The sequence below is a fragment of the Pongo abelii genome, chromosome 11, assembly GCF_028885655.2.
Source record: "Pongo abelii isolate AG06213 chromosome 11, NHGRI_mPonAbe1-v2.0_pri, whole genome shotgun sequence".
Classification (NCBI taxonomy): domain Eukaryota; kingdom Metazoa; phylum Chordata; class Mammalia; order Primates; family Hominidae; genus Pongo; species Pongo abelii.
In genome coordinates, this window is record NC_071996.2 from 134,896,543 (window position 1) to 134,923,028 (window position 26,486).

Genomic DNA, 26,486 nt, shown 5'->3' on the forward strand with positions numbered 1-26,486 from the left:
AGGGTTTTTTTGTTTTTGTTTTTGTTTGAGATGCTCTTGTTGCCCAGGCTGTAGTGCAATGGCGCCATCTCGGCTCACTGCAACCTCCACCGCCCAAGTTCAAGCGATTCTCCTGCCTCAGCCTCCTGAGTCGCTGGGATTACAGGCATGCACCACCACACCTAGCTAATTTTGTATTTTTTAGTAGAGATGGGATTTCTCCATGTTAGTCAGGCTGGTCTCGAACTCCCAGCCTCAGGTGATCTACCCGCCTCGGCCTCCCAAAGTGCTGGGAGGTGTGAGCCACTGTACCCGGGCCAGCGCAGGTTTTGACCCCACCTGTCACTTCCCTGGCTGAGACCTGTCCTAGGGTCCAGGTGAGGCTCACTGAATCCCATAGGCACTGGCCGTTTTTTTCTTCCTCTCCCTGCCTAAGATACTAGATAAACCCAAAGGAATTTTCAGCAGAAATCAAGAAATCAAAGATGAAATTCCAATGTTCAAGAAGTTTGTTTTTTTGTTTTTTATTTTATTTACTTTTTGTTTTGAAATAATTATAGATTGATAGGAAGTTGCAAAAGTAACACAGACAGTTCCCAGGCGCCCTTCAAATAATTTCCCCTGGTGCTAATATCTTATGTAATTTATAGCATAATAATAGCAAAACCAGGAAGCTGACATTGGTATCATCCACAGACTTTATTCACATTTCACTAGTTTTACAGTGAGTTCCTTTTTAAACAGTTTTTCTTAAGTATTAACATAATAGTAACCACATTACAAAAAATTGTGGCAGAAAAAAATATTCTTAGTTCTACTGTCCTGTAGAGCCACCCTAATCATGTTAAGGTTCATTTCTTTCCAAGGTCTTTTTGTGCACTTTTAGCACAATTGAAAGCATTGTTTAACTGGACACAGTGGCGTGCACTTGTAATCCCATCTACTGGGGAGGCTAAGCAGGAAGATCACTCCACTGCACTCCAGCCTGGGCAACATAGCAAGACCTCGTCTCGAGGAAAAAAAAAGCATTCTTTATGTACATTATTATAACCTGATTTTTATTTAATGTTTTAAATAAATATATTTCTCCATAACCTGTTCTTTATCATTGTACATGGCTATATGATATATATAGCAAGTGAATATGCCATATTTTACTTATTTACTCCCCTGTTACTAGACATTAGATCATTTCAGTTTTACTCTATAATTTTATAATGAACAACCTTGTTTATCTTACACTTTCCATGTTTTGGATTCATTCACTAGTATTTACACTCAAGGATGTGTGAACATTTTTACAACTCTTGATAAAATGCCAAATTGTTTTCCAAGAGTTGTCTCAAATTTCAATCTCCCTAATTAGTGTTAATTAGTTAAACTAGTGTTTTAAACTATTGGCAGCAGTGGACGGGATCGTTTTTCTGTCATTCTTATAATAGTTGAAGAATGCCACCTTGTTTTGTAAAGTTGTAGTTTCTAATTTCTAGTAAAGTTGATCTTTGTTGTTTCTTCTACTTACTAGTAATACTTTCTCTTTTGTGACATGGTGGTTTGAATTCTTAGCCCGATTATCAATTTAGTGTTTTACTTACTGATTTGTAGGAGCTCCTTAGCTATGAAAATGTTAACCTTTAATCTGTTAAATTTGCTTCAAATACTTCTTCCAAGTTTGTTGTTTGCCTGTTGATTTGGTTTATTTTTAACATACTGCAAAAGTGGAAATGTTCGTACTTTTATGAAATCAAATGTCCATCTTTTTTTCCCTTCTCATTTTTACAAACCCAGTCCTTTTCAGAGATGTGATGAGTTACAGTAGATCAACCGCTTTCTTCCTTTTCCTAGGGTTTGACTTTGTTTTAATTTATACTGCTAAATGGTATGATACGCAAACCCGTTAGCAAAAAAAGGGTTTTTCCCCGCAATTTCTGTTTACCTGAATAATTTGTGACATGATCCTTCCTCGTTTATTTGCAAAGCTTCTTATCATTATAGAGTAGTTTATTCAGTGTATTCTGCTTGACTTCTAGGTCAGCTCTCTAATAGATATTTCTCTAGCCCTTTTTTCTCTTTCCTTCCACCAGATCATGACCAACACGGGGAAGATGAGGCGGAAGGGGCTGGCTAATGTGCAGTGGAGCGGGGATGAGCCCCTGCAAAGGCCCGTCACCCCCGGCGGCCACAGAAACGGGTACCCAGTGTAAGTCAGGGCTAAAGGAAGCAGGAATTGACTTTCTTAAGCTTTGTTTTGATTAACTACAATGTAAGATGTATGTATTTTTAAAATTCAAAATAAAGCATTCATTTTGAAAAGCATTTATCTCTTTATTTTTGGGGGATTTTTGGAGGGAAAGAGGTTGAGTCCTTCTCCCTTCCCCCACGATTTTTTTATTCCAGAAAGAGAAGTGGTTGGATTACAGGATCTCCAGGGCCACTTCAGAAGACAAATGTTGGCCAGAGTAATTTCAAAACAAGGGACCTGAAAGGAACCGGGCTCTCTCCAGAAGGACTCCTGTCATGCCTCTTCTGTGGGCTCTCGTCATAGCACCAAGCCCTTTGTTGGGATTAGAATGTTACAGTTTAAGACTCGAAAATCAATTTATTTTAGATGACTTTTTGGAACAACCGGATGCTGTTTTAGCTGCCGAGCCTTATTCATCTTCCATAGCCTTGCTCGTACCCCATTTATATAAATGAAATTTTAGTCTCGTTACGTAGAGCCTCTGGTCTCCCTGGGGACCTAGACCCCTTGTGGGCTAAGGAGCCCTAGATCAGACAGTTCAGTGGGCGGTAGAGAAGCCACTTCTGTGGTCTGGGCCTCTCTTTTCCTGTCTAGAGAGAATATTACAGCAAAATATTACAGAGAGCAGGCTAAAAACCTCCATATATTCATTCAACAAATAATGGCCATGTAATTTTTAAAAGAATATACCGTGTTTTACTTAGTTATCCTCTGAAACTGGGCACTTTATTTTTTCCAGTCTTACTCTATTGCAATTTTGTAATGAACAACCAGGCAACGGAACTGAGCAACAAAACTCAGAAATGCCTGCCCTCGTGGAGCTCTGTGCTGCCACGGATGCCAGGGACACCAGGCAAGACGGACCCAGCTCCTTGATGAGTTCTGTTGCCCATCTGGGATTTGTCCTATAAATGTTTCAGGGCCCGTGCCATAGATGAGTGCTCTGAGATCTGTTTGGTTTGATTTCATAATTAGGTATGATATGCTATATTTCTAGGTGTTTATTTTTAGTTACTGATATATAAACTAGTACATGCCCTTTTCTCTCTTAAACTTACAATCAGTGTTTTTAACCTACAGAAAAGTTAAATAATATTACACTGAAGATGGCTGGGCATGGTGGCTCACACCTGTAATCCCAGCAGTTTGGGAGGCTGAGGCAGGCAAATCACAAAGTCAGGAGATCGAGACCATCCTGGCTAACACAGTGAAATCCCGTCTCTACTAAAAATACAAAAAATTAGCCCAGCATGGTGGCGGGCACCTGTAGTCCCAGCTACTCGGGAGGCTGAGGCAGGAGAATGCCGTGAACCCAGCAGGCGGAGCTTGCAGTGAGCTGAGATCGCGCCACTAGCACTCAGCCTGGGCGATAGAGCGACACTCCGTCTCAAAAAATAAAAAAGAAGAATATTACACTGAAGAGCTTTCAATCAACATTTGTGTGCCCTATCTCTCTCTCTTGCTCTCCTTCTATGTGTATAATACATAATTTACAGGCGTATACATTTTTTTGCTGAACTATCTGAGAGAAGATTGTAGACTTTTGCACATAACCCCATTATCACAGCTAAGAAATTTAACAGTAATAATATGGATACAGTATTATAGTATTCCTTAATTGTCCCCTAAAGGTTCTTTACATCTGAGTGGTTTTGGGTCATTTGGTTTTCATCCAGAATACAGCCAGTTACCAATTACTAGTAAATCTAGTGGATAAATATAATACCTTTTTAAATGGAAGTAGCAACAGGAACTAATAAAATTCCTCTTGCTTGACATGGGAAAGAGGACACTGAATCATTGTCTTAAAAGTATTTTTCAATTATTTTTTAAAATAATTAAAACCCTGCTTTCATGAGAGGCAACAATGACATAAGGCTATTTTAATCAGAGATAAGGATAGGGAATCTAATAAATGTGGGGCTAACCAGTGGGCACAGTTAATTCTTGGGTCAGGTGTTCTTTGTAGAGAAATTTGAGGATATTTTCCATGCCTGGGAGCACATCTGTCTCTCCCCTGATATGTGGGGGTGGTCCCATCAAGATCTTTGGCTGTGGCAAGCTGCCAGGTAATGAGGGCAGCTCATTTTCCTGAAACCACGGACCTTCCCACTATAATGATGCAGTCGCCCCGTCACCAGCTTCCCTTATCAGGTCTCAACAAACATTTTTATCACTTCTCTGCCATATGGTGTTCTCATTGCTGGGGTTGCAGAAATCAATAAGATGTGACTCCCTGCCCTCAGAAGCACACAGACCAAACTGTGTGGTACGGAAAGAGGTGGTCAGTGGAATGCAGTGGGCACTCTCCCCAGCGCATGGGTAATCCAGATGGGCTACACGATGCTGATGTGCAAGATTTGTAGTTCTGCCTTTGCATCTCGAGTTCACCTCTAAAAAGTTTGAATGCTGGGGGTCTTGGACATCATCCTCTACAGATAAGAGACTACTATATGTGATGGAAGATAGGCATCCTGGCTTATTTTTCTCCATGTAGAGAGCTACTCTTCTCTACACCACCTATAAACAGCTCATTATTTCTCCACTGATTCAAGGTGCCACTTTAATTCTATATCCCCTCCAGTCACCCTAGCTCTCTATTTTGACACATTGCCCAGTTGCCTGTTGCCACACCAGTGTTTATGGCAAAGGTTCTTAGCATATCTAAATATTGCATAGAAAAATCCTCTCTCCCTGCCTGCCTTTGGCTTTCTCTTTCAGAGTTGATTTAACTATGTAGAGACCTTTATTTTTCCGTAAGCATTTAAAAATAAGTCTGGCAACTTCCTTAAAAAATCCTTTTAGGATTTTGATTAGTATCACATTAAATTTATGTAATATTTTGGAGATAATTGAAATCTTTGCAATGTTAAGTCACTGTGCAGCACTACATCATATTAATTTTATATGTTAAGACAGAATAATGGTCCCTCAAAGATGTCCACATCCCAATCCCCACAACCTGTGACTAAATGACATTACATGGCAAAAAGGACTTTGCTGATGGGATTAAGTTAAGGATCTAGAGACAGATGATTCTGGATAATCTGGGTGGGCCCAATGTAATCACAAGGGGCCTTACTGAAGGGAAGCAGGAGTGTCAGAAACAAAAGGAGATGTGACAACTGTGTCAGACGTCTGAGTGACGCAAGGCCATGAGCCGAGGAATGCAGACACCCTCTAGAAACTGGAAAAGGCAAGGAAATAAATCCTCTCCTAGAGCCTCCAGAAAGAATGCACCCCTGTTGACCCATTGTAAACTCTTGACCTCCATAATTGTGAGACAAGTTTGTGTTGTTTTCAGTCACTAAAATTGTGGTAAGACTGCAAATTATGAGACAACTACAGGAAAACATTGGGGAATGTCTCCAGGACATTGTTCTGGGCAAACATCTCTTGAGTAATACCTGACAAGCACAGGCAACCAAAGCAAAAATGAACAAATGGGATCACATCAAGTTAAAAAGCTTCTATAGCAAAGGAAACAATCAACAAAGTGAAGAGACAGCCCACAGAATGGGAGAAAATATTTGCAAACTACCCATCTGACAAAGGATTAATAATCAGAATTAAAAAGGAGCTCAAACAACTCTATAGGAAAAAGTCTAATAGTTGGATTTAAAAAATGGGCAAAAGATTTGAATAGACATTTCTTAAAAGAAGACACACAGATGACAAACAGGCTTATGAAAGGGTGCTCAGCATCACCGAACATCAGAGATGCAAATTAAAACTACACTGAGATACCCTCTCACCCCCGTTGAAATGGCTTATCTCCAAAAGTCAGGCAATAACAAATGCTGGCAAGGATGTGGAGAAAAGGGAACCCTCATACACTGTTGGTGAGAATGTAAATTAGTACAGCCACTATGGAGAACAGTTTGGAGATTCCTCAAAGAACTAAAAATAGAGCTACCACATGATCCAGCAGTCCCGCTGCTGGGTATATACCCAACAGAAAGGAAGTCCATGTGTCAAAGATAGCTCTGCACCCCATGCTTGCTGCAGCACCGTTCACAGGAGCCAAGATTTGGAAGTAGCCTCAGTGTCCATCAGCAGATGAATGGACAAAGAAAATGTGGTACATATACACAATGGAGTACTATTCAGTGCAAAAGAATGAGATCCAGTCATTTGCAAAACATGGATGGAACTGGAGATCATTATGCTACATGAAATAAGCCAGGCACAGAAAGTCAAACATCACACGTTCCCACTTACTTAAACAATCTAAACAATTGAGCTCATGGAGATAGAGAGTAGAAGGATGGTTACTAGAGACCAGGAAGGGTAGTTGGTTGGGGGTGGTGGCTGGGGGAGATGGAGAAGGTTAATGGGTGCCAAAAAAAACACATAAAGAATGGGCCAGGTGTGGTGGCTCACGCCTGTAATCTCAACACTTTGGGAGGCCGAAGCGGGTAGATCACTTGAGGTCAGGAGTTCGAGACCAACCTGGCCAATATGGTAAAACCTTGTCTCTACTAAAAATACAAAAATTAACCAGGTGTGGTAGCGAGTGCCTATAATCCAGCTCCTCAGGAGGCTGAGGCAGGAGAATCACTTGAACCTGGGAGGCGGAGGTTGCAGTGAGCTGAGATCACACCACTGCACTCCAGCCTAGGTAACAGAGTGAGACCCCCAACTTAAAAAAAAAAAATGAGTAAGACCTAGTATTTGATAGCACAACAGAGTGACTATAGTCAATAATAATTTAATTGTACATTTTTAAATAACTAAAACAGTATGATTGGAATTTTTTTTACACACAGGATGAATACTTGAGGGGATGGGTACTCCATTCTCCATGATGTGATTCTTACACATTGCATGCCTGTATCAAAACAATTCATGTATACTATACATATATACACCTACTGTACCCACAAAAATCTAAAAAAAAAAATTGAGAGGAAGTCTTGCTCTGTTGCCCAGGCTGGAGTGCAGTGGCATAGTCTTGGCAACTGCAACCTCCACCTCCCAGGTTCAAGCGATTCTCCTGCCTCAGCCTCCCAAGCAGCTGGGATTACAGGCACCCGCCACCACACCTGACTAATTTTTTAATTTTTTGTAGAGAAGGGATTTCACCATGTTGGCCAGGCTGGTCTTGAACTCCTCACCTCAGGCGATCCGCCTGCCTCAGCCTTCCAAAATGCTGGGATTACAGGCGTGAGCCACTGTGCCCAGACTTAAAAATTAAAAATTAAAACAAAAAAATTATGGCACTTTGTTAGAACAGCAGTAAAAATGAATACAGCCATCCTGTGTGCGAGTACAGGATGACTCTCCAGTTCTTTAGGTCTTGTTTGATACATTTCTTTGCTAGGAGAAACCTGAGGCCCGTGGTGACTCACACCTGCAATGCCAGCACTTTGGGAGGTTGAGGCAAGAGCATTGCTTCAGTCCCAGAGATCGTGGCTGCAGTGAGCTGTGATTGTGCTATTGCTCTCCAGCTTGGGCAACAAAGTGAGACCCTCGTCTCAAAAAAAAACAAAGAAAAAGAAAGAAACTTCGTATGTTCAAGGCAATGGGTGGGCATGTTCTTCAGGGAAAGTTAGGACCCCTTCTCAGTCCTGGAGGTTGGATTTGATTAATTTAGCCCAGTTTTTTAATTTAACTCCCCTTGTCAATGATGATTTCAGTGGGCGTGCAATGCATTCCAGCCATGGGATCTAAGATTTTCCAACTTTTATGAAGGGCTTGAGAAACTCTGTACTTTCTTTTCCCCTTTTGGTCTTTGACTGTTGCTTGAGATGCTATGCTTGGAGGTCCTGCAGCCATCCTATTTGCACAAAGTGACAATTCTTTTTTTTTTTTTTTTTTTTTTGAGATGGAGTCTCGCTCTTTCGCCAGGCTGGAGTGCAGTGGCACGATCTCGGCTCACTGCAAGCTCCGTCTCCCAGTTCACACCGTTCTCCTGCCTCAGCCTCCCAAGTAATTGTGACTACAGGCGCCTGCCACCACGCCCGGCTATTTTTTTGTATTTTTAGTAGAGACGGGGTTTCAGTGTGTTAGCCAGGATGGGCTCGATCTCCTGACCTCGTGATCCGCCCGTCTCGGCCTCCCAAAGTGCTGGGATTACAGGCGTGAGCCACCGCACCCGGCCACAAAGTGACAATTCTAAGAACAAAAGCAAAGCCACACCAGGAAGGCCAGGGAAACCCAGCAGAGAGAACCTGGATCTGCAGCAAAGTCACTCAGCTTCGCATTCCCCACCCTGTACTCGCTACCTCTGGAATTCTGTTTATGTTGAATATTACATTTCCCTTAACCGTTTAAACCAGTGGTGTTGAACTTTTGTTACTTGTAGTCCAAAACATGTATGGAACAAGTAAATATAGAGAAAATAAAAATTATTTATTCCAGCAGCCAGAGAGAATTATGATCATCATTTTAGTGTATTACATTTAGTGTAGTTTTTTCCTACATATATTTTTAGCAAACGAGAAACCTTTTAGTGTTTGTGCATGTGTCTACATGTATATATGGTTTGTTTGCAGTTTGATTTTTGTTTGTTTTCTTTTGCATTGTTGAACAACCTGTAAAAGATGATTTAATGATTTATATTATATTTACATACCATAATTTATATAGCCATGCTGCCATTTCTGACATTCGTTTTGACTGATTTGGAGTTATTATATGCTTGGTGAAACACTAAGTACATAAATATTCCTAACTAAAAAAAAAAAAATTATGACCCTCCCTTCACCACCAGCACCCTCTGGTATCCTGTTGCCAGGAGTGTGAATAAATCTAGAATCTTAGTCCTCTTGAGGACACTACGACAGTATGTATTGCACACATTCAGAATACCAGGACTTTTTTGGTTTTGTTTTAAGACAGCATCTCGCTCTGTCACCCCGGCTGGAGTATGGCGGCACAATCACAGCTCACTGCAGCCTTGACCTCCTGGGCTCAAACCATCCTCCCACCTCAGCCTCCCAAGTAGCTGGGACCACAGGCATGCGCCACCACATCTGGCTGAATTTTTAATTTTTTGTAGAGACAGGGTCTCACTATGTTGCCTAGTCTTGAACTCCTGAGTTCAAGCAATCCTCCTACCTCAGCCTTCCAAAGTGCTGGGATTACAGGTGTGAGCCACTATGCCCAGCCCAGCCACTAGTACTTTTGGAGCCAGTAATTCCACTGCTAGGATTTTTTTTTTTTTTTTAACAGAGTCTTGCTCTGTCTCCCAGGCTGGAGTGCAATGGTACAATCTCAGCTTACTGCAACCTCGGTCTCCTGGGTTCAAGCGATTCTCCTTTCTCCTGTCTCAGCCTCCCAAGTAGCTGGGATTACAGGCGCCTGCCACCACACCCAGCTAATTTTTTTTTTTTTTTTTTTTTTTTTAGTAGAGACGGGTTTTCACCATGTTGGCCAGGCTGATCTGGAACTCCTGACCTCAAGTGATCCGCCCGCCTTGGCTTCCCAAAGTGCTAGGATTACAGGCGTGAGCCACTGTGCCCACTGCTAGGATTTTATACTGAGAAATAATCAGATGTTCACAGGACAGATAGATAGGTAGATGATAGGTAGATAGATAGATAGATAGATAGATAGATAGATAGATAGATAGATGATAGGTAGGTAGATAGATAGATATAGATAAATAGATACCCATATATACACACACACAAGGTTATGTGTTGCAATATTATTCATAAAATTAGAAATTACATTCCCAGGCCGGGCGCGGTGGCTCACACCTGTAATCCCAGCAGTTTGGGAGGCCAAGGCGGGTGGATCACAAGGTCAGGAGTTCCAGACCAGCCTGGCCAAGATGATGAAATCCCCATCTCTACTAAAAATACAAAAATTTGGCCAGGCGCCCATGGCTGACGCCTGTAATCCCAACACTTTGGGAGGCCGAGATGGGCGGATCAGGAGGTCAGGAGAATGAGCCATCCTGGCTAACACGGTCTCTACTAAAAATACAAAACAAATTAGCTGGGCGTAGTGGCGGGTAGTCCCAGCTGAGGCAGGAGAATGGCGTGAACCCAGGAGGCGGAGCTTGCAGTGAGCCGAGATCGCGCCACTGCACCCCAGCCTGGGCGACAGAGCAAGACTCCGTCTCAAAAATAAATAAATAAATAAAATACAAAAATCAGCCAGGCACGGTGGTAGGCGCCTGTAGTCCCAGCTACTTGGGAGGCTGAGGCAGGAGAATCGCTTGAACCCAGGAGGCGGAGGTTGCAGTGAGCCGAGATCATGCCACTGCACTCTAGCCTAGGCAACAGAGTGAGACTCCGTCTCAAAAAAAAAAAAGAAAGAAATTACATACCCAAAATAGGAGGCTGGTTATATAAATTATGATATATTCACACAAAAGAGTACTGAAGATGATGTTTTAGAGAAATATTGACTGACATGGGAAGAGCCTCACAATATATTGCTAAGTGAAAAAGCAAATTATAGAATGGTGTGAATATAGCATGCTAGCCATTTAGAGTGAACCCAAGCTAGTATTTTTAAGTGTATATTTGCATATTTTTAAAGATTTTTTTAAAAATCAAATGTTAAGTGGTTGTGCTTAGATATTGGGAGGGCAGGTCATTTATATATTCTATATATTTACCTAATTTTTCATGAAAAACACTGGTTTTATAATCAAGGAAAAAAAAGGTTGCAGATAAACACATTTGCCGCGTGCAGTGCGGGCTCTCCCACCCCACCTCAGCCTAGCATCAGCTGTGCCTCCCTGGGCATTTTCTTCCCACCCAAGCCTGCTCCCTTCGTTGGTTCCAGATCCTTCTGTCTCCCCGACCTGTGTGCAATCCCTGGACACATCCTTTGCTCTGTCTTCATCCTCCCCTCCCACTGCCTTCCTCGGGCCTCTTGACAGGCTCTAGGGCTCTGCCTCCCTCCCTCTCAGGCCCTGTCTGGCTGTGTCCCTGCCCCATCTTCGTCTCTGTTCAGCCCTCTGTGGCCAGGTGATAACTTCCAGAGGGTGTTTCTGCCAAGACCACAGGTGACCTTCAGTTTCCAGCCCCCGAGGACACTCAGGGCACATTGTCCCCACTCTTTCAGTTGCGGGCTGCTGACCCCTCCTGGGAGTCATTGCACCCCAGTCCCCATGTGCTGGCCTCAGCCTCTCACCGCCGTCCTCCCTGGAGGCCCCAGCAAAGGCCCTCACTCCATCCTGCCTGTTCCCTAGTTTCCGCTACTCACTCATGACACCCACACTCAGCCCAGATATGTCCCTACAGCACCCCAATTCAGCGTTTCCTAGAACGACACAGCTGCCATCTGAGTCCCCTGCTTCAGGGCATGGCATGAGTGCCCGCAAACAGCCAAGCCAGAGTCCAGCAGGTTTGCACGCTCCTCCCACCCAGTCCTGCCGGCCACCGGCCTTCACGGCTCAGAGAGGTCTTCCTAACAGTGTTCCCTGCCACCGTCCACCTTCCACGACCGTGGATGGAATGATCTTTCTAGCAGGGAATGTCATTCCTTTGGTTCTCCGTTACTTAGGGATCAAGTTTAAATCCCGGCCTTACAGACTGCTTCTCATTTGACACCCCTGCCACAAGCATCAGAGCCCCCCAGGACACCCTGCCCCCTCTGCACTACTGTCACACAGGTCTTTTCAGGAGAGGGAGGTAGGGGGCATCCATATTTTGTGATGTTTTAAATCTTTCTGTAACAATGCAGCGTAAATATATACACACACACACACACACACACACACACACACACCGTATATAGATATATAGATTTTTTTCCCCTCTTCACCTTGCTCATGGTGTTACTTCTGCTAGAAAACCTTCCCTCTTCTGGCACCTGGCAGACCTCAACTCAAGAGTTCAAAACTGAGCTGGCTAGGAGTGTGGTGGCTCACGCCTGTAATCCTAGGACTCTGTGAGGCCGAGGTGGTAGGATCACTTGAGCTCAGTTCAAAACCAGCCAAGTCAACACAGACCTCATCTCTATTAAAAAAAAAAAAAAAAAAAAGACCGATTGCCCACCTTGGGAAGACTTTCCTGCCCCCCTCAGGGTGGTTACATGTCTCTTTATCTTTGGCGTTGGGTTGAGCCATGTGAATTTCTTTTCTTTTTTTTTTTTTTTTTTTTTTCTGAGACAGAGTCTCACTCTGTTGCCCAGGCTGGAATGCAGTGGCGCAATCTTGGCTCACTGCAACCTCCGCCTCCCTGGCTCAAGCGATTCTCCTGCCTCAGCCTCTTGAGTAGCTGGGACTACAGGCATACATCACCACATCCCGCTAATTTTTATATTTTTAGTAGAGACGGGGTTTCACCATGTTGGCCAAGCTGGTCTCAAACTCCTGACCTCAAGTGATCTGCCCGCCTTGGCCTCCCAAAGTGCTGGGATTACAGGTGTGAGCCACCACGCCTGGCCAGACATATGAAATTGACATTCAAGAACAGCCATTCGCAGGGTCCAGCCCTAGGCAGGCACGAGCTTGTCGTGTGTCCCCCACTGAGCCCTTGTTGGAGTAGGTGGCCCATATCTCCTTGTTGAAGGGGGAGCGAGTGCTCCGTTGCCTTACAGATAACTGGAGGGCCTTCCTCTGGGATCTGTGGTCAAGGTTGACCCGATGAGGCTGTCCCAGCCAGCTGGCCCTCGCAACTGGCTGGATCTGGTGCAATGAAGCTCTCAGCGCTTGTCTGCTGGGCGAGGGTGTCTCCCCCAGCTTGGGTGCCGACATTAGGCACTGCAAAGGAGCTGTTCTGCACACATCCTTTAGGTAGTGTTATAAGAAAGTAAGTTCTAGGCCAGTCACAGTGGCTCACGCCTGTAATCCCAGCACTTTGGGAGGCCAAGGTGAGAGGATTGCTTGAGCCCAGGAGTTCGAGACCACTCCTGGCAACATACAGAGACCTTGTCGCTACAAAAAATAAAAAAATCAGTTGAGTGTGGAGGCGCCCATCTGTAGTCCCAGCTACTCCAGAGGCTGAGATGGGAGGATCACTTGAGCCTGGGAGGTGGAGGCTGCAGTGAGCTGTGGTTGCACCATGGCACTCCAGCCTGGGTGACAGAGTGAGACCCTGTCTCTAAGAAAAAAAGAAGAAGAAAGTTCTGCAGTCTTGTTCTTGGCCAACACTTGCCACGGCTGACATGACATGTTATGTCTTCTCTGGTTGGATTCATCCCTTCATTCATCTGCTTCATCCTTGGAGAAACCAGCAGATCCGTCCGTGCCTTACGTTGTTTGCTTGAAGTGTCATGGTCCCATGTCACCCAGGGTCGTAACACGTAATTGTGTGTTAGGAATACACCACGCCATGTATCACTGTGAATACAGAAGGGGGCTAAAAGGAGCAAGGGGAGGCTACTGCCTCACAGGGTCAGCCTCCTGGCTCCTGCCAAGACCCTTTAAAAGGTCTGATATGCTAATGATGGTTTAACAAGACTTTGAGGCACCGCCCCCTCCTGTATTTGTGATGCTGCACGGCAGTAGGCAGTCCAAATCTCCTGGCTGGCTGTACTTACTGTCGTTTTTCATGTTTTTCTCCAGGCTGGAAGACCAACACACACCTCCCCAGACAGCCCAGCACACCAGAAACAGCCACCCGCAGGCCCTGCCAAACGCTCACGAGGCTGTCTACAGGGAGGGCAAGCCCAGCACCCCGGAGTCCCGCGTCTCCTCTTCATGTAAGAACGTGGGCAGCACGCCGAGTCAGTTCTGGGATTGTGATGTCCAGAACCTACACGAAACAGCAGCAGGAGTGGCAGACGTACGTCTGCTCCTGGGAAGCCCTCTGGTCTCAGCCACAGCCCCGTGTCACAGAGGCTCACGGGATTCCCAGCCCACAGCCAGACCCACACTGGGCTGGTCCTCTGAGTCCCCTTCTCGGAGCACTGCCTATTGTCCCATCTGGGAGCTCCTGGGGCAAGATTTCTGACTGGTGAAAGCCGGCTTTAATGTGAAACTTCGGAGGAGGAATCCCGGGCTGATGCAGATCTGTGACCCTGATTCTGATAGCTCAGATTCTGGTGCAGAGGAGGCCAGCCTTCCTTCTGGAAGGCTGGACGGAGGCAGAAATGTGCAACTAAGAGCACAAACAACTCTGGGATCCAAACGCCTTTGAAACTTCCAGCTGAGTTAACCAGAGGCTGATGGGAGATAAAAGTATTTTTTAGATGCCAGAAAAAATACATATACTTTGAATCAGAAATGTACAAAGTATTTTTTTTAATTTTTGAAAGGAAATTAAAAGGATTATGAGTAGTTCAGATAAGACTCTAATTTCCATTTGAGTAGGAAAAACAACAGAGGAGCGGGTTGGATTCCTGTCTGAGAAACATCTGAGAACTTGCATCTGCTCACAATTGGATTCAGACCCTTCCAGACCCAGGTGCAGAGCGGTAGCCAGTGACAAGTCAGCAATGGCTGGGTTATTTGCAACCCCTGGGTCTCTTGGTGATGAGCAGTTTCAGAGGTTTTGCCAGCATTGATCATCAGTTATTTTACATGTGCTTTACTAAAGCTGTAAATATTAATATGCTCTCCAAAGGTGAGCCACTTAGTAATTTATCCAGAGATTTCTGCTGCCAGGGTGGAGGTCCTAGGGGGCGTCTAAAAAGTTTTGCCAATTTGACTGAATGCCATTGAGTTAAAACATTTCAAGTTCTTAGGCCTGGACTTCCTAAAGGCTCCACAGTGCATTCAGGGTAACATAGCGGTAACGTCCTTGCTTTACCAAAATGACCACTAAGAGGCCCTTTATTTTTGCACTGATTGGACGTGCCTTTGGGAAGCTGTCATGCTGTTGCCTGCAGGGCGGAGGCACTTGAGGTTGGCATGGATGGAAATGGCCAAGGAGCGGCTGCCGCAATGTTGATGTTATTGTTGTTTTCAAGAACAGTTTACTTTAGCCCTGACAAAGTCTGGGCCCAGGCACATTCCGGGTTCTTGCATGAACAGGGTGGGCACCCACCAGGACACTCAGCCTTGGTGGTCATGGGTGGTTGCCAGTGCTTCTTCCTAGGGAGGCAGCAGCTGCCCACCAGCCCCCCAGATGGACCAGCTGGAGCCAGAGCAGTGCTTTTCCCAAATCCTGCTCTCGGTGCCCCTGTTAACCTGCCCCAAATGCTGAGACCGTGTTCTGAGTGTCCCTCCCTTAAGCCTGCTCCTATTGGGTCAGCCTGGCTGGGACCCAGGACACGGACCCGCAGCCCTGCCCTTCTCTACCTGCCAGAGACCAGGAATAGTCACTGCCCTCCCTGGCCCTGCCAGGCCCGCTCTGAGCCTCAGGCCAACACCCCTAGTCCTCCTTTTATTTTATTTTATTTTACTTTATTTTATTTTATTTTGAGACAAGGTCTCACTCTGTCCCCCAGGCTGGAGTGCAGTGGCCAGTCATAGCTCATTGCAGCCTCACATTCCTAAGCGATCCTCCCACATCAGCTTCCTGAGTGGCTGGCACTACAGATGCACCACCATACCAGGCAAAGTGTTTTTCTATTTTTTGTAGAGACGAAGTTTGTTGTTGCCTAGGCTGGTCTTGAACTCCTAGTCTCAAGTAATCCTCCTGCCTGAGCCTCCCAAAGCACTGGAATTACAGGCGTGAGCCATCATGCCTGGCCCTCTTAGTCTCCTCTAAAATCCTTTTACTTGACAAAAAGTTCTTCCTTTGGAAAAACCAAGCCCCAGGTGCAGTTTCCTCTGGGTCATGAGTAAGCCTTTGCCATGCCTGGAGTATATTCCATTCTGACCTTCTTTCAGACAGGCCTGCCCACGGCCTGCTGCGTCTCCCCAATTGGCCTCCCTGCCGTCTCCCTGTCCTGTCACCTGCCTCTGCCTAAGGGATGGGTGGCAAACAGCCCTCCACTTCTGTGCTCCATCTGGGCTCTGCAGATAAGGGGACTGCGGTTAAGTCCATTAAGCCAGGGGATGAGTGAGGGGGAGGGGGATGAGCAGCAGGGACAGCAGGGAACAGGCAGTGCTGGGCTGGGCGTGGGCACCCCTGAGCCATGTTGCCTTCTGCTTCATTCCATCCCTGCTCAGGAGCTTGCTCTGACTTCCTCCAGACAGTCCTGCTTCTCCATCCCTCCCCTCCACTTCAATTTGATTGATTGATTGATTGATTGATTGATTGATTGTAGAGAGAGGTGTCTCTGTGCTTCCCAGGCTGGTCTTGAACCCTTGGGCTCAAGCAATCCTCCCGCCTCGGCCTCCCAAAGTGCTGGGATTACAGGCATGGGGCCCCCTCCACTTCCCTTCTCTCGCTCACCTTGCCCCAGGCCCATCCTGGCCCCAGGCAGCACTCCCCACAGGTCTCCTTGCACACAGCTCACTGCTGAGTCTGGCCTGTGCTGGGAACTAACGCCCCACCCAGAGACCTCGTGGAAACCCCCACCTTCACGTTGAGTTTCTTGAGGAAGAGCCTTTGCGCTTTGCGTTCAGTCAGCACCTCAGGGAAAACTCAGGAGGAGGAACCTGTTGGAACCTCAAACTGCTTGATCGGTTGAATGCAGGGCCAGAAAGTACATTCTAGGCAAAAGACAGCCCCAAATGCCAACAGGAAATAGTTCCCAAGGGAAAAGGCCAATAATATGGCTTAGCATTTTGCAGAACATTGGCCTGAGGAAAGCTATTCTCATTTCCCCACCAACCGGGACTATCTTCAATATCAAAATCACATGCCTTGGTTCTTCATAGCCCTGGGAATTAAAATGCCCAGCCCTGTCTGAAATGGACCAGCAGGCAAGAGATACCACTGTCCCAGGAAGCCCCCGGTGCACACCCATGGCTGCCCCGTCTCATAGCTCCTGACTCTCTTAGTTAGGGGGTCTCTTGTTCTTTTTTTTTTTTTTTTTTTTTTTTTTTTTTTTTTTTGAGATGGAGTCTCTCTCTCTCTCGCCCAGGCTGGAGTGCAGTGGTGCGGTCTTGGCTCACTGCAAACTCCACCTCTCGGGTTCAAGTGATTCCCCTGCCTCAGCCTCCTGAGTAGTCGGCATTACAGGCATGTGTTACCATACCCGGCTAATTGTTGTATTTTTAACAGAGACAGGGTTTTACCATGTTGGCCAGGCTGGTCTCGAACTCCTGGCCTCAAGAGATCTGCGTGCCCCAGCCTCTCAAAGTGCTGGGGTAATAGGTGTGAGCCACCGTGCTCAGCTGGTCTCTTGTTCTTGATGGGACCTCTGAAAGTCTCCAGTGTGGCCTGTGCTGGAGGAAGTAGGAGAGGAGAAGGGGACAGTTGAACCAAGACCACCTCATGGTCTCGGGACACTCCAGCTCAGTTCCTCCTTTTTTATGACCACCCCGTCCCCTACCCTCACACGCCCTGGGAAGCTCCTGGTCCTGGTCGTAGAGGACTTGCCTGGCGTGGGCACAGCTTTGTGACTCCACACGTTGTAATGGGGTTCCCCTGCGTGTAGCCCAGCAATTCGGTGTGACTTCACTCAAGTATTCTCTTGTACACCTACGCTTTGTCTCCTGGCCTTATTCTAAGCACATTGAGCAGGTGCCACCTGTCCTGAAGCTCTATTTCTACACCCAGATCCAGGTGGAGACCGCCCAGTGCCACCCGCTGGGTTCTGGTATCAGAAATAGATTTTCGTTTGGGTCAAAAGAGAATTATCTGGAAGTCAAAGCCCCTTGCTACAGGGAAACCTGCAGGGAAGATCCCTCTATATTTAAGATTAAACAGATCACATTGCAAAGCCGCAGAGGTGCTGCTAAAATGAAAGAGCTGAGAGGAGCTTGGCCTAAGGGAGTCACGGATGCAGCCTCTGTCACAGTGTTGCTGCAGCAGTGACATGGACCCCTTCAGCTGTAGGAGAAGAGGAGAGGCGGGGTGGGGGAAGGGGTTCGTGGCATCTGATATGCAGGAACATCTGTTCCCAGCCCTTGGGGAGCCCTCCATATGCTATGATGCTATCTGGGATTCTCCGTCTGCTTCCCCGTGAAGGGCCCCTGCGTGTCCCGGGTGGCCTGGTTCTGGGTGGGCATCAGCTACACCACAAGTCATTGGGAGTGAGGGCACTTCCTGGCCACCCTGGGTGTACCGAGGGGTTCAGCATTAAGAAGCCTTGGGCTGCTCAGTGAGGAGCACCCTACCTCTCAGGTTGTTGGTTTTAGCAAATAAAACTACACACCACCCAGTTACATTTGAGTTTCAGATAAGCAAATGTGCCTCCACGTTCCGTCTGGAGGTGCCTAGCCATGGCCCAGGGAGACAATTCGTTGTTCTGAGGGCTTTCCAGAGGCTGAGGGGTGCCAGGAAGGCTGAGCGGCCAGGGTGATCTGAACCTCCCTGGGCTGTGCCTGTCACCGCCAGCAGTGTGCCTGCCATCCCCCGCTACCTGGCAAGTTCGCGGGCTGTACAAGTAAACAAGTATCCCAAGCCACAGGCGCCAGGGAGCCCGCAGGGCCTGGCCTGGGGTGCATGCTTTTCTTGGCTTTCCAGCCCAGCCCAGGAGAGGGCATCCTTAGAGGGGCTCCAGAGCAGATGTGGACTGAACTTTTCTCTCCTCCTCCCCAGCAGCCATCATCGCCAAGCCAGGAGAGTGGCTCCCAAGAGGACACCAGGAAGAGCCTCGCCCAGCCCCCACGGGGACCCCCCGCCAGCCAAGGGAGGCGCCCCAGGACCCAGGCAATAGAGAGACCACCAGGTAAGGGGGATGTCACAAGGCCTCGAACCTTACTCTCGGAGCTCTGGGAGTGGGCACCCCACGCCAGATGCAGAGCACCCAGGAGACCTGGAAGGCTCCTCTGAGGCCCAGCCTCCGACAGGGGAAGCTAAGGAGCAGTGTCAAGATTCCCGGCGGAGTGCAGCCGCCACTCCTGGCCACCTGGGAGGGCTGTGCTGCCTGAGAGCCATCAGTCAGACGGGAAGGACACGGCACTCAGAAGCATGCCCACGGGACTAGTTTTCAAAACCGCCAGGCAGACGTGTCCGGGACTGGGTGATGGGGTGACTTAGGGACAGTGTCCTGTCAGCTTTTTGCATTTGGAGGAAGTGGGCTGTAGGGCAGAAAGATGGAGAAGGAGGTGAGTAAATGATTTGGCTCAGAGGTCACTTCCTGAAACAGAAACTGGGCCTCCAGGCTGGGACGTGGTGGCACATGCCTGTAATCCCAGCACTTTGGGAGGCTGAGGCAGGAGGATTGCTTGAGCCAGGAGTTTGAAACTCGTCTGGGCAACATAGTGAGACCCTGTCTCAAAAAAAAAAAAAAAAAAAAAAATCACAAAACTAAAAAAGGAAAAAAGAAAAAACTGGACCCCTGAGCAGAAGAAAAAAAAAATGGTGTCCTCTCTTCCACTGTACCACGTGAGCACAGACTGGCCCTGTGGGTTATTAGGGGTTCTTTAGGGTCTAGAAAGGACCTTTCCAATCTCGCCAGCTCTTTCTTTTGGATCTGGAGAAACCTGCTCAGGGAGAGGGGCCTGGCCTAGTTCTCAGACCCTGCCTGTCCCCGACCACCAGGCACGCCAGCTGCCCCTCACCACTTCCTCCTGGCGATGAAGGAAGCCAACCTCCTGCGGTAAAATACGGGGCTGGAGCAGGCTCAGCTTAGTTCTGGGGGCCCCAGGAGAGGACAGGCAGGAAGACTGAGCAGAACCTGCACCCACCGGTGGAGAAAATCGGAGAGAGAAAGAGTCAGGAAGAGAAATCAACGGGGAGTGACAGACAGGAGGAGGATGTAAGAGAAAGCGGGCGCAGATGAGTGTGCTGAGCTTCCTTGGGTGGTGATGGGCCAGAAGCCGAAATCGGAACTGTGGGAAGGATGGGAAGGACTTCAGGACCTGGCCTAGGGAAGGGTGGGGGCAGTCCCAGCTATCTTTAAGAAGCAGAGGGGTCAAAGGTGGCCGCATTATTGGGGGAGGGGCCAAGCCTCTGGACTCCTCCAGTTCCACTGCCAACCTGCCTGGGGACCCAGGGACCTACCTCCCCTACCTGGGCCTCTTGCCCTCTTTCTGTGGCTGAAGAGGAGCTTGTCAGCCAGAACAGGGGTTCTCAGGCTCTCAGCATCCCCCTGAAATGGGGACTCAAAATGAGAGACCTCTGAGGAGTGGGCCAGAGCTATCTCATGCCCCCAGTCCAGACTGGATCCTCCCCTGCGGTTCAGCCAGGCCAAACCTACGCTTCCGGTATAGGCCACTTCTTTTTACTTCCTGCAAATGCTGAGTTCATTTCTGAGGCTCTCCACTGGGGACAGCCCTCTCTCCCCAGAAATAACTGTTTTCACAGTAGGTAGGCAGCCGACCCTGAGGGACCTCATTACATCAAGCAGGGTTGCCTAGCTGGCCCCCCAAGATTCTATTGGGCACAAAGACCCCTCAGGGTCCAGCCCAGAGGTGCCCTCCCCTTGGTGTCAGTCACTGAAGCCAGCTCTTATTTTAAGCCTGGGGGTTCAGTGTGAGGAAGAAGAGGATGGAAGGAGGGAGAAGTACAAGTTGTTCCATCTCCCCCTTCCTCCCTCACTGGCAACGTCATCTAGAATATTATGGCATTCTAGATGAGAGAGAGATATATACCTCATATGTATATGGTATACCTCATCTAGAATGCCATAATATTCTAAATCACAAGTGGCCATCTCTTGTCAGGCTGACTTCAGCCCCAATTCAGGTCTCAGCAAAGCATCCCTTCCTCCTGCCTGACCCCAAAGTGCGGGTCACGCCCTTCTGCCAGGCTCACAGGAGCCACAGTCCCTCCACGGGGTGTAGGGAGTGTGCAAGGAGTGCGGGCAATGCAGGGCATGCGGGAGTGTGCACAGAGTGCCAGGAGTGCAGGGCGTCTGTGCTGTGCTTCTGCGCCTGGCCTAGGTGGTTAGAGTACTTGCTGATGAACAAGTAGGAGAAAGGGAGAAAGAGTGGTTCTCTATGTGGCTTTGGTGGGGAACATTTGTCCCCTCAACTTCCCCAAGCTCTGTTCTCTTGCTCTTTCAGGTGAGGTCTCACACCCAGAAGAAGAATTGGTGGATGGGCAGGAAGCTCTTGGGGCAGAGGTCTGGGTCTGTGGTAGACTGAATGATGGCGCTGTTACTTAGCCCAGGAAGCCCTTGGGGCAGAGGTCTGGGTCTGTGGTAGACTGAATGATGGTACTGTTTACTTAGCCCGGCTTCCAGGTGTTTTAAGGATAGTGGCCACTCAAGCTCTGTGCCAGTGACTTCCAGCAACTGTCTTGCTGTAAAATTACTTTCTCGGAGGCTGGGGAATAAAAGTCTAGACCTGCCTGGTGTGGTGGCTCACGCCTGTAATCCCAGCACTTTGGGAGGCCAAGGCGGGTGGACAACGAGGTCAAGAGATCAAGATCATCCTGGCCACCATGGAGAAACCCCGTCTCTACTAAAAATACAAAAATTAGCTGGGCGTGGTGGCACGTGCTTGTAGTCCCAGATACTTGGGAGGCTGAGGCAGGAGAATCGCTTGAACTGGGAAGCAGAGGTTGCAGTGAGCCGAGATCACACCACTGCACTCCAGCCTGGATGACAGAGACTCTGTCTCAAAAAAAAAAAAACAAAAAAAAAAAACCCCAGACCCTGCAATCATGCTGCCTTCCCCCAACCCCCGTGGTGAAATTTTCCTTTTCCTTTGTCAGCTTCTTAGACTCCTTAGATTAAGTAGCAGGAGAAAACTAATGTTGACCAGGCTTTAAAGATGTATTTATTAAGAAACAAATGCATTTATCCTGCAAAGACCCGAAGTGCTCCTCATGAAGTGTGTCAGTCCAGACCACAGAGGCTGAGTTGTACCCCGGAATGTGCAGGAAGGTGATGGCAGGGCTGCCTTGACTGTCACCTGTCAGTCCTTCTCAGCATGGCCCTGCCACTCCAGAAGAGCAGCCCCAGCTGGGTGCGGGGTGCTTGTGCCTGAAAGTTCACCTCCACGTGGCCTGAGGACAGGTGAGGGAGGGGGCTCTGTCTGAGGAGCTCCTCGCACCCAGGCCCAGGACAGGATCAGAAGCAAATGTCAAAGATCTTGTCCTGCCACAGATGAGAAGTGATTCTTTTGCAAGTGCTGTGACTTTTTTAAAATGAGAAGAGATTGTACATATGTCTGCATGTATGCCTTTCCCCTCATGTTTGTCCCTGAGGGTGGACAGCAGCTCCCAATGACACATTCACGCATCCAGCTAAAGAAACAACACATGCTCACGCCTGGAATCCCAGCACTTCGGGAGGCCGAGGCAGGCGGATCACCTCAGGTCCAGGAGTTTGAGACCAGCCTGACCAACATGGTGAAACCCTGTCTCTACTAAAAATACAAAAATTAGCCAGGCGTGGTGGTACACACCTGTAATCCCAGCTACTCAGGAGGCTGAGGCAGGAGAATAGCTTGAACCCAGGAGGCAGAGGTTGCAGTGAGCCAAGATCGTGCCACTGCACTCCAGCCTGGGTGACAGAGTGAGACTGTGTCTCAAAAAAAAGAAAAAGAAACAACGCATGAAGCCCCAGGAGGCCGAGGAGCTTGAGACGTGTAGCCCGATGTGTGCCCATGGCACAGGAGCTCTGTGTGCGGCTGGTTCCCATCTGCTGTGTGTGCGGCTGGTTCCTATCTGCTGTGTGTGCGGCTGGTTCCTATCTGCTGTGTGTGCGGCTGGTTCCTATCTGCTGTGTGTGCGGCTGGTTCCTATCTGCCTTTATCTGGTGTATTCTGTTCTGGCCTCTTTCCCCACCTCTGCCCCTTTCTGGGTTTTCTTATAATCCCGATGAAATGTCCGCAGCAATAACTGAGAGCCAGTTATGAACCCTCTGGGCAGAGTCGCCTAGGGGCCCTGAATGCTTTTGTTTGGCCTTAATGCAAACAGAAGGGACACAGGATCCTCTGCTGGGTGATGCTTAGCAGCCGGATTATGACTCAGCAGCATTGCAAACACAGGGAAAGATTCAGCATCTCCCGAGGCATTTTATGGCTCTTCCCTCTCAACACAATGTTCCTATTGATAGGCTGAGATCATATAAGGGCCAGGCTGCTCTAATAAACAATCACCTACCTTGCAGAGCACCTCCCAACTTTCCCGTATATCACCCTTTACATTTTTTCCAGGACCCAGTCCCATGCATTTCTGCGGCACATGACTTCCCCTATGTCATAGGTGACTGCCGTCCTGGACTTCCTTTCCACATGGTTTCTCTGCTCTGCCCTAATCTGGCCTCATCTCAAGCCAGACCAGCGCCATTTCCTGGCCCTGGCTCCTGGCTGCCTCCAGGCTGCTGAGCTCACCATGCTGGGGGGATGGAGGGCCCTGAGGCCACCGGGGGCTCAGCTGACACCAACAGCCGTCCACCCCACCTCCCACTGCATCCTTCCTAGAGCAGCTGGAGCGTCCAATGACAGGGGCCCAGCCTCCCAGGTCAACACAGGCACTGCCTGCAGCAGCCCCCAGGGTGGTCAGAGTGCCTCACGGGGTGGGCTCTGCCAGGCCAAGGGGCAGCTCCCTGATGTTCTGCTGAGGGCCACTTTCATTCTTTCTTTTTTTTTTTTTTTGAGACGAAATCTCGCCCTGTTGTCCAGGCTGGAGTGCAATGGTGTGATCTCGGCTCACTGCAACCTCCACCTCCTGGGTTCAAATGATTCTCCTGCCTCAGCTTCCCGAGTAGCTGGGATTACAGGCATGCGCCACCACGCCCAGCTAATTTTCGTATTTTTAGTAGAGACAGGGTTTCACCATGTTGGCCAGGCTGGTCTTGAACTCCTGACCTCAGGTGATCCACCCGCCTCGGCCTCCCAAAGTGCTGGGATTACAGGCATGAGCCACCGCACCCGGCCACGAGGGCTATTTTCTCCAGTGCCAGTGGGAGGGGCCAGCCAGAGGGAGCCCGGGTCTGAGGAGGCTCATTCCCACCCCTCACAGTCATGTCCTAGGGAGAGGGGGACAGGCTTAAGGTGTATTAGTTAGGACTCTCCAGGAAAACAGAGAGGCTGATTTTAGGGAATTGGCTCATGTGATTGGAGAGGCTTGGCAAGTGCAAAATCTGATGGGGTAGGCCAGCAGGCTGGAGAGTCAGGGGAGAGTTGCAGTTCAAGTCCAAAGGCCATCAGTTGGCAGAACCCCTTCTTGCTCAGGGAATATCAGTCTTTTTCTATTACGGCCTTCAGCTGACTGGATGGGGGCACTCATGTTATGGAGGGTGATCTGCCTCACTCAGAGTCCACTGATTTAAATGTTCATCTTGTCCAAAAAAGAACTTTTTTTTTTTGAGATGGGGTCTCGCTCTGTCTCCCAGGCTAGAGTGCAGTGGCGCAATCTCAGCTCACTGCAACCTCTGCCTCCTGGGTTCACGCCATTCTCCGGCCTCAGCCTCCCGAGTAGCTGGGACTACAGGCGCCTGCCACCACGCCCAGCTAATTTTTTGTATTTTTAGTAGAGATGGGGTTTCACTATGTTAGCCAGGATGGTCTTGATCTCCTGACCTCGTGATCTCCCCCGCCTCGGCCTCCCAAAGTGCTGGGATTACAGGCGTGAGCCACCACGCCCGACCAACAAAACAAATTTTAAAAAATTATTTTTAATAACCATCACATAAGGACTTTGATACCCAGTGGCAAATTGCTCTCCAAAAAGATGGTGTCCTCTTCCGGTTATTCTTGGGGTGGGAGGTTACGGATTCCTGGGACCTGCTGCCCAGGCTTTCTCTGATGGGCTTCTTGTTGACTCGCCTCAGCGGACCCTGACCTTGTAACTTGACCTTGCTGCCCGTCGGCTTTAAGGCACCATATGGAAGCCAGCTATCCCTCCTGGAATTGCACAGCCAGTTCCTCCAACCCTGGGGGACCCTGGCTGCCTTTGAGGGCTGCCTCCCAGGCTAGCTGGTGCTGGCTGCCCTGTCCCCAAGACCATGCGATAGTCCTAGGGCTAACCCAGCACTAACCCCTGCCCTTACCAGTGCCGGGAATAGAACTGCTGTTCATGTGAGTCGTTTTTACTAGGTTTTCTGTTGTTCCTTCTTAAAATATGGCACGGCTACACTTAAAAATGATAAAGATGGTAAATATTATGGATATTTTACTACAATTTAAAATAAATTAACTGGCCGGGCACAGTGGCTCATACCTATAATCCCAGCACTTTGAGAAGCAGAGGTGGGTGGATCACCTGAGGTCAGGAGTTTGATACCAGCCTGACCAACATTGTGAAACCCCGTCTCTTCTAAAAATACAAAAATTAGCCGGGCGTGGTGGCAGGTGCCTGTAATTGCAGCTACTCGGGAGGCTGAGTCACCAGAACTTGAACCCAGGAGGCAGAGGTTGCAGTGAGCCGAGATTGCACCATTGCACTACAGCCTGGGCAACAAGAGCAAAACTCCATTTCAAAAAAAAAAAAGGTAAATTAAAATAAGTTAACTATTATAATAATGACACAAAATACCAAAATATGAATAGTAAAACATAAAAATTTGAACCAAATAATTTTAAGACACCTCATTTGATGGTTACACACGTTATACCTGCATCAGAATATCACACTGTACCCCATAAATATATACAATTATGTATCAGTTTAAAAAAGAAAGAAACCACCTCATTAGACCATATACAAAGCTCCTTTGTATGTGTAAAAAAAGCATCAGCAAAGCTTTCATGTAATGATTTTACAACCCAGTTCCCTGGTCAGATAGCCCCGCGTATCTGTGAACTCATCCCATCAGGAAATGCATCCTGATCTGTGATCCCCAGCCCCTAGCAGAATTCTCAGCATGCATGAGCTTGATCAATGAATGAAAGAAAAGCAGAACATCCATTTATTAAAATCCGAGTATATCAATCAGAAGAAATAATACCCAACTCTTGTAAATGCTAACGACGGGCTGCATGGACGTGTGGAGAGGGTGAGGTGAGACTCATAAAAGCAGAGTGGTAACAGGAGCCTGTAACTGTACCTACAAGTAAGCAACAACGTCACATAGGCAAAAGGTAGAATGTGGAAAATATTTGGGGGAATAGTGTTATGAGTGATACAAAAATTTTATTTTTTGAGACAGGGTCACACTTTGTTGCCCAGGCTGGAGGGCCCTGGCATAAACAAAGCTCACTGCAGCCTTGACCTCCCAGGCACAAGTGATCTTCCTGCCTCAGCCTCCCAAGTAGCTGGAACTACATGCACGAGCCACCATGCCCAGCTAATTTTTGTACCTTTTTTGTAGAGATGGGATTTCGCCATGTTGCCCAGTCTAGTCTCGAACAACCTGAGCTCAAGCGATCCACCTGTCTCGGCCTCCCAAAGTGCCGGGATTACAGGCATGAGCCACACCACACCTGGCCACGTTGCAAAAAAAAAAAAAAGCATGATAGTAGGGCTAGGTCCTTGCTGTCCTTTTGAACCTAGTTTGAAGACTTCTTACCTAAAGTATA

At 48.0% G+C, this 26,486-nt stretch overlaps 1 protein-coding gene across 28 annotated transcripts in view; it reads left to right on the plus strand.

The window, feature by feature from the left end:
• The window catches only part of ARMC9 (armadillo repeat containing 9), a 181,889-nt gene that overhangs the window by 143,308 nt on the left and 12,095 nt on the right, over window positions 1–26,486 (plus strand). For 10 of the 28 annotated variants that reach the window (XM_063712517.1, XM_063712519.1, XM_054548730.2 and 7 more), the window contains 3 exons: window positions 2,064–2,179; window positions 13,695–13,831; window positions 18,670–18,799. In XM_063712517.1, the coding sequence (XP_063568587.1) occupies window positions 2,064–2,179; window positions 13,695–13,831; window positions 18,670–18,799 (383 nt within the window). 28 annotated transcript variants of the gene reach the window in all.